Source organism: Diachasma alloeum, unplaced genomic scaffold (genome assembly GCF_001412515.2).
Source record: "Diachasma alloeum isolate Michigan unplaced genomic scaffold, Dall2.0 Dall_scaffold_00214, whole genome shotgun sequence".
NCBI lineage: Eukaryota > Metazoa > Arthropoda > Insecta > Hymenoptera > Braconidae > Diachasma > Diachasma alloeum.
Genome location: NW_021680379.1, coordinates 985538 through 999380, shown reverse-complemented (window position 1 = coordinate 999380; position 13843 = coordinate 985538). Strand labels below are relative to the sequence as shown.

At 41.3% G+C, this 13843-nt stretch overlaps 1 protein-coding gene across 2 annotated transcripts; it reads right to left on the bottom strand.

Annotated features, from left to right (window-relative positions):
* Positions 1-1188: 1188 nt before the first annotated feature.
* Positions 1189-10874, bottom strand: LOC107037248 (glycine-rich cell wall structural protein 1.8). 2 transcript variants are annotated; one of them, XM_015255705.1, is made up of 5 exons: positions 10749-10874; positions 9883-10635; positions 4812-5252; positions 2228-4013; positions 1189-1743 (listed from the first exon to the last, which is right to left on the bottom strand). In XM_015255705.1, the coding sequence occupies exons 1-4, from the start codon at positions 10816-10818 to the stop codon at positions 2254-2256; spliced, it is 3024 nt and encodes a 1007-aa protein (XP_015111191.1). In that variant the 5' UTR covers positions 10819-10874; the 3' UTR covers positions 1189-1743; positions 2228-2253. The 2 variants fall into 2 exon arrangements, with proteins under 2 accessions (XP_015111191.1, XP_015111192.1); XM_015255706.1 differs by lacking the exon at positions 4812-5252.
* Positions 10875-13843: the final 2969 nt, after the last annotated feature.

Genomic DNA, 13843 nt, shown 5'->3' with positions numbered 1-13843 from the left:
AATTTCATGTTTTGGATAGAATTCAAAGAAATTCATGAGTTTTCAGTGAGAGTGAGATGAAAATTTCACAATTTGATTGAATTGTTAATGGAATATGAATTTTCAAAAACAAAATGACATGAAATTTCCATTTTTCCCTGAATTTTCCCGGTTATTATGAATTTTCACGGAATAATTGAATTGAAAAATCCAATATTTTATTGATCTTTATATCATTGATTTTTCAATGGTCTGAAATTACCTGAAATTATTACTCTCCGAGTCAGACTTGATTCATGCGATCAATCCGGCATGAAATGAGTCGAATCCCGGCATAATTCCGTCCGACTTGATTCAAACCGATTTTTCGGCTTGATTCAGAATTTTTTTTTTTTTGTTAAGCCAACCAGGCTCAATTTGATAAAGTCACAATAAACACATTTATTCCAACCGGATATGTACGATTGAAAGTACCATTACTTGTTCTCAGTGTGAAATAGTATATTTCAGTACATGTGGGGCAATATCGTCTTCAACGTGTGTGGGGTTTACAGCATGAGCCGAAGGCGAGTGATGTAACCACACACGTTAAGGACGAAATTTCCCAACAAGTACTGAACAAAATTTTATGTCACGAAGCCCTCGACGCTTCGCGTCTCGTGTCTAATTCAGCCGGTTTCAGGCATGAGTGGCATAAATGGTATTTACCTAAGAGTGCGTTGAAAAATTGAATGAGATAAATCATGTAGTAAATTAATATCCGTTTTAATTGAAAAATCGATATTCCTCATAATTTGTTTAAGAAAGTGTCAAAATATTCCTCTTTTCTGAAGAACTAAACTCAATTTTTTTCCTGTTTTCTCTCTTTTTCCTGGCGGTGCAAGATTATTCCACCGATTAAATGTCACGGAGCTTCCTTATAGATGGCTAAAATTCCGGTTTTTTAATAACGTGCTTGCCTCATCCATCACTGACTCTTCCTCATCAAAATATAACGACTATCGTATTTTTTATTACGACTCTCCATCTTAATAGTCGCAATAATAAAAAATTGAGAGGCAATTGTCATTAGATTCTGTATCTTCTGCGCACCAAAGAAACTGCTTCTGCAATACCAATTTAATAGTCTTTCTATATATTGGACTCTACGACCGGATGATTACCCATTTAATTTCAATATATACTTTGAAAAAATCACAACATCAATCATTTTCCTTCAATGAACTCAATTTTATTGGACACATTTTCGAATATGGCATCATATTATTTTCTCTTTTTCTCCTTACATTTAATGATATATAAATAAAACTGAAGAATATATAAATGAATCTCCAGCAATTTACGTAATGATGGAAGATAATAATAAGTCTCTCGGAAATTCCGATGGATGCACATGAAATATAATTAGATTTAATCATCTTGAACATATACATTCAAAAATAAGAAAATATCCATACATAAAGGACAAACATCACACGAAAGAGTATTTGCGGCATTGAGTTGACCATGTAAGTAGACGGCGATTCGGCGCGACGGACCAGCGTAATTCCCGTGAAACTGGTTTCACAAGTTTTCAACACCGCCACTACCTGAGTAATACCTGCATATTTGCACCCAGAGTATTTAACACTCTTGACCATAAAATGGGAATGTATCTCAGGTAATATCTAAGCATACTGATGTCCCAGCAAGTTTTTATAAGCTATAAATAAACCTAATGATTCAATTCATAAATACTACTATACAATTAGAAGAAGAAAACATCTTAGTTTTGAGGCTTTCGCGGCCATTATTAATGACTTGGTTGGCTTCCGGATGGATGCCGCGTTGAGTTTCAGCATTGCGCCGACGTTTCGCAAACATTGCAGTCTGCATCTTCAGGGCTATGAGCTCCGATTCTGAGCTCCGATGTGTGGGGGCAGTCCTTATATACCTTCCCTTGTGGTGGTGGTGGGGGAAGAGGAAGGGGGGGAAGTCAGCTAATCATATGTTTTTAATTGATCAGCTGGTCAATTAAAAAAGACCAGCTGATCAATTAAAAACATCTTTGGCTGACTTCCCCCCCCCTTCCCCTTCCCCCACCACCACCACAAGGGAAGGTATATAAGGACTGCCCCCACACATCGGAGCTCAGAATCGGAGCTCATAGCCCTGAAGATGCAGACTGCAATGTTTGCGAAACGTCGGCGCAATGCTGAAACTCAACGCGGCATCCATCCGGAAGCCAACCAAGTCAAGAAGAAAACATATCGACGTCATTATAATGATGAGCATTTAGTCAGTAAATACGAGCATCTGCCTTGTATCAATGGTGGCAACGGCATCAGCGGATGCTGAACTCTTTGACTCCAGTCCGCCGGATGCATTGGCATTAGCATTGGCCGTGGCTCGAGCGTTTCCGCTGCCATTAGCACTGGCATTAGCATTTGCACTGGCTGATGCACTGGCTCCACCGTTTCCATAACCTCCCGATGAACCATTAGCTACGGCCTTTGCATTAGCATTTGCCGAGCCTCCATTTCCGTTGGCAATGGCGTTAGCATTGGCCGTTGCTCCAGCCTTTCCGCTGTCCGAACCTTCATAACCTCCACCCACAGGAGTGCCGTAGGAGTCAACTGCCCCGGGGACGTGGTTGGATCCTATGTTTCCAGAAGCTGAATCTGCGTTAGCTACTGCATCGGCACTGGCGTCGGCATGTGCTCCTGCGTTGGCAGTAGCTTTAGCATTGGCGGTTGCTGTGGCACTAGCTCCTGACGGAACACCACCGGAATAACCTCCATGGTTTCCGGAGGAACTTCCATAGTTTCCTGAGGACCCTCTATAGTTTCCTGAACTTCCTTGTTCTCCTGATGAACCCCCAGCGTTGGCGTTCGCATTAGAATTAACATTTGAACTACCGCCGGATGAAGCACCTCCGTAACTACCTGTACCAATGGGTCTTGGAAGATCGTGAGAGCCTCCCCCGGTTCCAGATGAACCTCCCTGAGAAGCACCTCCATATCCAGTACCATGAGATCCACCACCAACCTGAGAGCCACCGTGTCCGCCACTAGTTGATCCCCCATCTCCCTGACCTCCAGCATTTGCATTGGCATTGGCATTAGCGTTGGCTCCTGAAGAACCTCCATAGCTACCGCTTGGGATTGGAGTGCTGTAGGAGCCTCCTAGGTTTCCGGATGAGCCACCGTAGCTTCCTTGGGAGCTGCCACCGTAGGAGCCACTTCCCTGATTGTGAGAACCTCCGGAGCCAATACCTTGTCCATGAGTTCCAGCCTGAGCATTGGCATTGGAACTGGATCCACCATAACCGCTACCACCTACTCCTGTATTACCAGAGGAACCTGGATAACCTACTCCCCCTGATCCACTCCCCTGAGAGCCACCGTGACCACCTTGTCCGAATGATCCCCCTTGTCCTGGAGACCCAGCCTGAGCATTACTATTGGAACTGGATCCACCGTATCCGCCACCAACTACTCCTGTGTTACCGGATGGGCTTGGATAACCTGCTCCGCCTGATCCACTTCCCTGAGAGCCACCCTGACTACCTCCGAATGATCCACCTTGTCCTTGAGACCCAGCCTGAGCATTTGCATTGGCATTCGAACCGGATGATCCACCGTATCCACCACCAACTGATCCTGGATAACCTCCTCCTACCGGACTACTTCCAGAAGATCCACCATGACCACCTTCGATCGGGCCACCTCCGATCGGACCACCTCCAATGGATCCACTTCCCTGGGACCCACCATATCCTCCACCGCTTGACCCTGCATTTGCATTGGCCTCAGCATTGGCTTGAGCATTGGCATTTGCCCCAGCAGAACCTCCACCAAATTGACCCTGACCGTAATTGCCGCCACTCTGACCACCTACTCCTCCCTGTTGTCCGTACGACCCACCACTGGCTCCCGCATTAGCATTTGAATTGCTGTCTCCATTCAAGAAAGGATTGTTGGGGTAGAGTCCTTGGCCACCATGTGATCCAGAATGGTGAGAACCGCCATGAGATCCGGGATTGTATCCGGCACCTATGAACAAATTCTGTGAATTAATATCATCAAAACATTACGTTACAGCAATAAAAGACATCAGTAACTACTCGTGCTGGATGGGAATGATTATCCAGGATGATTGTAAAATCAGTATTCAAATCGGGAGCTAGAAAATGCAAGTCATGGGTATCCTAGAAGCCTAAGGTTTAATGCTGGATAGGGAGACCAGAAATTAGTCACAAAGTCTACTTCTACTATCCTCCAACCGGTGATCCTTCTACATTCTACGTCATATACTGAGATCAGGGTCCCAGCAATATGAACTATGGCATCCGACCTTGTTCGGCACACTCATCATTACCCGGACGGATGACTCGATAGGGGGCTCAAGTTGTTCACGCAGTCGAGTGATAGTCGATCACGGTTCGATTGATCGACCATCGTTCAATCAATGATCGATCTCCCGGTGGCTTGGCGCAGTGGGTAAGTTCATTGCCTCACATGCGAAAGGTTCCGAGTTCAAATCCCGGCCGAGTAGAATGGTGCGATCTAACCATTTAAAGTCTTGATCATCATCGCAGTATACCCTAACCGGGTCGAAACGATGTAAAATAACGATAAAAAAAAAAATCAATGATCGACCAATGTGCGACCAACGATCGATTAGCAATCGACCAACAATTGACTATCGACCTTCAATCGACTAATAATCAACCATTGATCGACTAACTCTCTACTAGTGATCAAAAGACGATCGATCGGCCAAGTGAACAAACCTTCCTTTTGAGCCACTATCGATCGATCTGTCAGGGTAGTAAGGCGCGTGGCGCTCACCTGGAGCCTTCGTGGGAATCATCGGACGCTCCACCGGTTGTTGTGGCTGCTGAAGTATCGGAAGAACGGGATAGGGTTGAGGAATCGTGGGCGATGTTGGTGGATATGGGGTGATTTGTGATGGTGGTGGTTGAGGTATTATTGGTGATGGCGGTGATTGGGGTGATGGTGGTGATGGCTTGGGTTTTTGAGGTCGATGATGATGATGGTGATGACGACGAGGAGGTGATGGTCGCTGTGGCCGATATGAACGGTCTGGCGGTCCATCAACAATGACGACGGGCACCAAGACAGCATTAGATGATCCACGGGCCTGTCCATTGCTAGCAGCATTAGCTATCGCATTCGCCGCAGCGTGAGCATCACCATTACTTTGAATCTGTCCATTGCACCGCGTGCATCCAGGGGGTCCCTGGGGTTTCCCAAGGGGCGATTGTCCGCCTGATTCAACGATATTGAAGTTCAGTGTCATTCTCCCGGGTTGCATTGGTCGGGGACGGTAACGATCATTATTAATTGGTTGTTCTATTCGTCTAATGGGGATTAGTACTCCATTTGAGTGGGCGTTACTGTAACCAGTTGTTTGTGGGTCGAAATGTAGAGTAATGTAGGAAGGTTCGGGATTCCTGCGGGGGGGATTGGGAATATTTTCGTAAGTTCTCAAGGGTTTATAATTTGAAGAGCCGGTGTTAGTGTTGGCAGAAGCTGCTGTATTTGATGACGCATCAATTTGGCGTACAACACCTGCAGGCATGTAATAGACCTTCTCCGTCGGGCGACTGACCTGTTGAATGGGTCTTTGATTCGCCGGTTTGAATTCTGTATTACCGTTATTAGTATTTGATTTAGCCGCTGCGGAGTCACCACTAGCCACAACTGGTGGTCTGGCATAATTTTGAGAATTATCTATCGGCGACTGAGGGATGTATTGAATTGGTCGGTACTTAAATTTATCATTATTAGTATTCGCGTTAGCCAAAGTTGTAGCACCTGTAGTTGTTCCAGAATTGCTTATTGGAAGGGAATCATATTTGTTATAATTATTATCGTTGTTATTGTTTACGGGGTTCTGATATTGAACCGTCGGTTGCTCCACAACACGACATCCGCAATCAGGGCCGTGCTGGTGATCATTATTATAATTATTGCCGTTGTTATTAATTGGTTTCTGGTATTGAATCTTTGATTGTTTGCTGATTGGTCTATCATTGCCCTGATAGTTATTAGTATCAGTGTTAGCGTTAGATGCTGCAGAAGCCGCGGCATTCGCGGCAGACCCAGAATTAGTTGTTGGCAATGCGGGGAATTCATTATAATAATTATCATTGTGATTGGTTGGCATTGGCTGGTATTGGGTCTGCGGTTGTTCATTAATGGGTTGATAGTTCGACCGATGATTGTTAGTATTGGCGTTAGCTGCTGCTGATGATGCAGCATTAGCGTTTGATCCAACATCGCTAACTGGCGTCGCGTACTGAATGTGCGGTTGGTCTTTGGTTGGTCGATAGTTCTGATTAGTGTCGGTGTTAGCACCAGCTGATGCTGAAGCCGCTGCATTTGCAGAGCCAGTAGAACCACCATTAGCTGAAGGGCTCATTACCAATGGTTCATTGTGATTATTGAAATTATCTGGTGACCGCTCATTTGAATAATGATTAGGTCGCGTGTTAACCGGTCTGTAGTTTGAGTTAAAATCGTTGTTAGTGTTAGCGTTAGATGCTGCAGAAGCTGCGGCATTTGCGGCAGACCCAGAATTAGTTGTTGACAATGCGGGGAATTCATTATAATAATTATCATTGTGATTGGTTGGCATTGGCTGGTATTGGATCTGCGGTTGTTCATTAATGGGTTGATAGTTCGACCGATGATTGTTAGTATTGGCGTTAGCTGCTGCTGATGATGCAGCATTAGCGTTTGATCCAACATCGCTAACTGGCGTCGCGTACTGAATGTGCGGTTGGTCTTTGGTTGGTCGATAGTTCTGATTAGTGTCGGTGTTAGCACCAGCTGATGCTGAAGCCGCTGCATTTGCAGAGCCAGTAGAACCACCATTAGCTGAAGGGCTCATTACCAATGGTTCATTGTGATTATTGAAATTATCTGGTGACCGCTCATTTGAATAATGATTAGGTCGCGTGTTAACCGGTCTGTAGTTTGAGTTAAAATCGTTGTTAGTGTTAGCGTTAGATGCTGCAGAAGCTGCGGCATTTGCGGCAGACCCAGAATTAGTTGTTGACAATGCGGGAAATTCATTATAATCATTATCATTGTTATTGGTTGGCATTGGCTGGTATTGAGTCTGCGGTTGTTCATTAATTGGTTGATAGTTTGACCGATGATTGTTAGCATTGGCGTTAGCTGCTGATGCAGCATTAGCGTTTGATCCACCTTCGTGAACTGGCGTCTGGTACTGAATGTGCGGTTGATCGTTGGTTGGTCGATAGTTCTGATTAGTGTCGGTGTTAGCACTAGCTGATGCTGAAGCCGCTGCATTTGCAACGACGGTAGAACCACCATTAGCTGGAGGGCTCATTACCGATGGTTCATTGTGATTATTGAAATTTTCTGGTGACTGCTCATTTGAATAGTGATTAGGTCGCGTGTTAACTGGTCTATAGTTTGAGTTAAAATCGTTATTAGTGTTAGCGTTAGCTGAAGCCACGGCATTCGCAATCGATTCGGTATCACTTTCTGGAGGTGAGAATTTATTATGATTATTATTATAGTTGTCTAATGGATTCTGGTATTGACTCATCGGTTGCGCATATATTGGTTTATTGTTTAGTTGATAGTTATTAGCGTTAGCGTTAGCTGTTGCGGATGCTGTTGCACTTGCAGTAGACCCCGAATTACTCATCGGAACTGCATTGTATTCATCAAGATAAAAATCGTCATCTTCTAGCATTTGATATGGACCTTTCGGCTGTCTGTTAGTTGGTTGGTAATTCATATTGTTATTGTTAGTGTTAGCATTGGCCGATGCTGAAGCTACAGCCTTTGAAGAATATCCAGGAAAAGGACTTTGTCGTTGAAATCGCCATACTTGATCATTATTGGTCGATGAAATGAGATTCAGATCATCTTCAATGTCGTGGGAACTTTCAGATGATCCGATTGAGGGATTCTTACCTGTTTCAACAAATTATCGTACTATATCAGTGGAATTCAAAGGATTTTCTGGTAATGGAGCACAAGTACATGGAATTCTCTCAAGCCTAATAATTCTCTCAAACCGAATGGATCACTTAATATTGATGGGGGAGAAATTTTGCACTCAGTTGAATTCCCAAAAAAAATCAGTTGACTGCTAGTCGCTCACCGGTTGATTCGTCAACCATTCGTTGACCATGATTCATCGACCATCGATCGACTAATGATCGACAAGCATTCGGCAAGAATTGACCACCGACCACTGATCGACCAGCCATCAATGGAATGGACAAGGCACCCTGCTATTGGATTGCCCTCGAGTACTTATCGAGTAAACATTGATCTGCCAGGGAATCTTATACAACTATTTAGAATATACTTGTGAAATACATCAATAGAAAATTCCAACGATTTCGGTAGGAAATCCTACTCTACGATTTAATGGCGTTATTGACGTTTGGATAACAAATGGTCAATGCAAAAAAGTAACTACTTTTTTCTATGAAACTCAATTAATTAAGTAGGGGAGGCTAGGGAAAAACAGACCGCAGGGCAAAACGGACCACTGACAAAAAATGGATAATTTTTTGATTTTTTTTTGTAGTTTTTGGTTCCGCATGGAAGCAAAGATTCAAAGTTATTTGTGGTTTGAGGTGATTAGCAAATCTCATCAAATTGCAGTCTGACGACACGTGTTATCTATAAAACGCCTGTGACGATTATGATCCTGAAACTCACTTTTAGTTCAACACATTCAGTGTTCCTGATTTGAAGGAAAGAAGAAAAAACAAAAATTACCAATTTTCTGTTAGTGGTCCATGTTGCCCTAGAGGTCCATTTTGCCCTACCTTCCCCTATTTCCCAAAAGAAATCTTCTGGCATAATTTTCTACTTTTTTTGTCGTTTGAAATGAAACTAAAATGTTGTTTTACAAGAACACAATTTCAACCCTAGTCTGGTCACCGCACGCGACTCTGCGACTTGGCCACCTCCACGGGAATTCGGCGCCGTGTTATTGAGCCTTTAACGTTGCCAAATTCACTTTATACTGCCCGGGCGCATTTAGCGAGTTTTCTGCAACGTCGCGTCATGGGATAATTTCATTTAACATGGGAAAAAATAATTTATGTGTCCGAAATAATTTGTTTTCTGTAGAAATTTTGGACAAAATGTTGTTCAAAAAACTACTGTAATTTTTTAGACACCTCAATTAACAAAGTCAAGTTTTTTTGAATTTTTCCGGTTAGTCAGTCAATTGTAATTAAAGAAAAATGACGCACGACAGGGTTTCCCGCATAGGGTGACCAATCTAGGATTAAGTGGAAATGAGCCAAAAATAATAGAATTTCCATTAAATCTGCCCGACGGTTTTTCTATTGAGTTTTTTCATACGTAAACCTATGATTATTCACTTATCATATCTCAGGGACCTACTGATTGTTCAGTCGGCAGAACGATCCATTTGTTTATTTGACTTGGATTCCTAGTCAACTGTAAAAAATTGCAAATGTTTTGTTGACCATCACATCGTAGACCCCCAAGACAGATTAGCTCACACCATGACCTATTATGATAATGTTAAAGAAAATAAAAAAAAAATAAAAAAAACCATCAAATCTTTATTTGAGCAATGAACACAGGTATCAGGCACTCATCCAATCACAATTGAATGACAAATTTTGTTCTTAGAAAATATCCAAAAATGTTTCACGCACGCCATTCAATAGAAAATAGGTCGTCCTAAAAAAAAATTGAAAAAAAAATGAAAAAAAAAAACATCCTAAAAGTATTGTAAAGCGTGACTTGTAGCAAAATTTTGAAAACCAAATTCCAGAAACACATTCTTTGCACTTGTGTTGATATTTACGTCAGAGGAAAAGCGAAGCACATTGTAATTGAAGCTACCAAAATTTATAAATACCTTTGTAATATGCACCGTAATTTTCTGATTCCCGTGCGTTTGCATCAGCCTCAGCTTGAGCATTTCCTTGAGTATGTGTATTGGTGTTGGTGTGCGTGTGGCCTTGGGAATCTGCCTCAGAGTGTGAGCTTGAAGAAGCTTCGCTGGGTCTCCCCGGATAGCCGGCCTGATTGCCGCCGTAGAATCCACCCTGATTTCCATTGAGGTATTCACCCTGATTTACACTGGGGAATCCCCTTGACGGAGCACCAGGGAACCCACCTGAGGGAACATCAGGAAAACCACTTTGTGGCCCACCGTTGAATCCTCCGGGGAATCCGTTGATGTTCACATTGGCATTAGCATTCGCGTTCGCGTTAGCCTCGGCATTTCTGTATCCACCATTGTTGTATCCATCAGGTCCATATCCACCGTTGTTGTATTCACCCGGTCCATATCCCCCATTACCATAACCTTGAGCTTGAGCTTGAGCATTGGCATTGGCAGAAGCGCCGGCTGCTGAAGCCTGAGCTCCGGCTCCTGCTGATGCACCACCGTTACCATTGGCATTAGCTTTGGAATTGGCAGATGCATGGTTCAGTGATGTTTCGAATCCAATTGGACCGAGATGGAAACCATGATGGAAATTCGTGGCTTTCGCATTCGCTGAGGCTTCAGCGCCTCTGTTGGGATGGAAAATACCTAGGGGATCCAGGAGGGATCCCAGGTGTTCCACTCGCTGACGGTGTCTGTCAGCGATACCCTCTAGAATACCTTTTGCAAAAGAAAAAAAAACATTATTATATTTTCGTGCACGAGGAGCGAAAAAATTCTGAATAATTGAACGATTGAGAAAAATAATGGTATATTGTTTATATTTCGCTTACTTGGATATGCAAGTGATCCACTAACTAGTAACAGCACCACAAGGGGCACAAAACACTGTATCGTTTTCATTATTATCACTTGTACTATGAAAAATTGAATATCAATAACTCGCGATTTGCAGAGAGTCAAGAATCAGACTGACGACTCTTCCTACAAGACAAGATCTTATATACGATAGGCCGCCGAGTCTTCAGTCAGTCGGATAATAATTGTCCTCCATCGACTCCCTCTATGTCTGCGGCACGATGTTTATGATTGTTTTTCACTGGTCAGAGCCAATCATTGATCCTGGGATGGGTTTTCCAGGACTGTCACGCAATCGGAAATTGATCTTGACGATTAATCTGATGATTCTCGAGAATCGGTGGGTATTCTTTGAGGGGAATTTCAGCTTACCCTGGGCCTGTTGGGGGCTGACAATATATTTACGATTTGGAGGTGAACGAGATGAGGCCACGGTCACGGTCCGCTCACTTCGAAGAAGCATTTCGTAGTTCGGCGGGTTATCCCAAAGTGAAGGAAAGTGTTGCAGGTTTTGCTCATTAGAATTTACAATTTTGCGAATCGAAATTTCAGACTGCTGTCAAAATTGATGAGTTCTTGAGGCTGAAGGTCGCACTAGCTGTGCAAAATGATCGAATTTTTTGAGACCACAGGTTTCTAATTGAATTGTGATCGATGGTGCAAGCAGGCGAAAAAATTCTCGTGAATCTTAACAATGAAAAATGTGCATGAATTATTTATCAATCAAAAAATTGCTTTTCAGAAGATTGCTGAGATCCCCGTAAAAATCCAGGAACCGATAACATCAAGCCTTCGTCATCCCAGAGATGTGTAAGTTACATAAAAAAATATCATCACCATCAGTGTAAGCGCTTTGAATAAATGATAATAGAATTTTTTTATTATGATTTTCTAAGCTAATTATAAATAACTTTATAGCCTGCTCCATGATTTTTATTTTCGAGGGGAATCATTACGGATGGTGTGAAGTGAAGTTTCAAGGTGAATTAAACAAAAAATGATGGTAAAAGTAATTGTCATTTGTGCGTAAACCATTTGAAAAATTGATTGAAAAGAATAATAAAAGAATTAAAACCGGTTGAAAATATTTTTGGATATTAGGCATCGTTGATGAAATCCCTCGCAATAGAGGGAACACGGATTCTGTGACGTTAAAAACTGGTTTTGAAGTTCAGAGGATTTTCGTCGGTGGACTTTTTCGTCGTAAAACGTGTTATTTCACACGTGGCCAAACTAGTCGATGGATTAAAATTGAAAGAGTCACTTAATCTCAACATTAAAGTCGGGGGATTCCCCCTAACCATTTCTAGGAACGCACAGTGAAATATTCTGAAAGTTGGAGAAAAACATTGTAGTTTTTGGGGAGCTGACGTGAATCTGTGATCGGTTGAATAATAACAATGCTAATTTTTCTTCTATTAGTTTTTAGCTTACACTAAGAAACCAATACTTTCGATTTTTTTTATAACAAAATATCACTTTGTTCGATAAAAAACGATTTGTCAACTTGGACTCAAAATTTTCTCAAACGAAAAAAAAAATTAATCGAAATTGTTTTTCACTCTTCCGAAAAAAATTTTGTTTTTCATGTCATAATTAATTTTATCGTGAAAACCGCGAAAAGAATGTTTAGATCGTCTTTCATGGTGCTCCCCACATTTTATTCAATTTTTTTTCTTCTCATCGTAAAATTCAGGAAATTTACGATCCGAAATTGAAACCCTTTTTTGATGCTGTGAAGAACTTGGAAGTGCAACACGGGTAAAAGAAAAATTCTTAATATCTAAAATTTTTAATATCTCAGAATTGAAGCGAGATATCGAATTTTTTGTATTGCACTTTTTTGTAGAGCAAAAAAAGATCTACAAAAAATGTTATGATGAAAATTTCGCCATCTTGTCTCCCTATAGACATATAGCCTCATTTGAATCCATATGGTGGAAGCCACTTGTATAGAGTGCGCGATGTATATATGCAGATATATATTTTTTTTTTAAGAATTGAAAATAAAAAAAATTAAAGAAGAAAAAGATTGAAAAAGAAATTTGCCATACTAAGATAAACTTTAAATATTTCCAAGTCTAGAATAAGCTTGGCTAAATAGATTGTTGAGCGACAATCTTTCATTCATTTTTTACAGAGGAACAGATTTTATCATAAATAACTAGTAAAAGTACAACGAAAAAAAAGCAAATTTATGCCCACAAATTTCTATACAAAAATAAAAATCGATCGGATATTTTCTAATAAATATCTGTTAAAAATGGCACGGTAAAATTGCATAATCTTCAGTAGCATTGGCGTAAAGAATTAATAGAATTATGCAGTAGAACCCCAACAGAATTTCTAGAAGACAGTGGGACGTGTCTAGAGAGAAATGTTTGTACAAACATCCAAAGTTTTCTTCAACTTTCAGAATTTCTTTTTTTTGTGAAGACAGTGAAATTTCCCTACTAACAAATCACGTTTCAAAAATATCTTGCGTAATGTTCATTCTAAAGTTCAACGGTTTGAAGCAAAATCTCGAGGCTAATGAATCCTAGGGGAGCATGGGGAATCCCTCAACAGGTGGGAAACGTTGGAGGCCGTTACACATAACTCGCTATTATCCAAGGTATCATCGAAATATATTCACCTCCATAGCCTTATTTTTTCATAACTCAATAAATAGAATTCTAAAGAATTCTTCAATTTCAGTTCATTAGGATTTGGCAATCATTACGAAATTCATTCGAATGATTAATATTTTTAGCAATCAGTGGTGTGGATTTCCCAGGGAGTTTATTTCTATGTATCACTATGTCAAAAATAGAAAAAAAAACGTTGCCGATCTTGAATACGTGATATTGTATACCTTTAAATCACCTACGCTCATTAATTCACCAACATAGTGATGCTCTCTCTTCAACGTGCGTGTCACGTTACACTGATGTAGTCATCACGAAAAAAGTGAATTCTTGTAAAGTATGACAATGAGACATCGGGAAATTCGAAACATCCCGGATATACATCAGACAATTGAGGATTTCGGATTGGAGTTTCGATGATAGATATATATTTGATGCTTCGT

Excerpts from the sequence above, each read along its gene's own strand:
- LOC107037248 (XM_015255705.1), bottom strand. The coding sequence starts at position 10,818 with ATGAAAACGATACAGTGTTTTGTGCCCCTTGTGGTGCTGTTACTAGTT. Across the intron at positions 10,636-10,748 it reads TGGATCACTTGCATATCCAA|GTATTCTAGAGGGTATCGCT; the intron begins GTAAGCGAAATA and ends CTTTTGCAAAAG. Across the intron at positions 4,014-4,811 it reads GATTCCCACGAAGGCTCCAG|GTGCCGGATACAATCCCGGA; the intron begins GTGAGCGCCACG and ends ATTTGTTCATAG.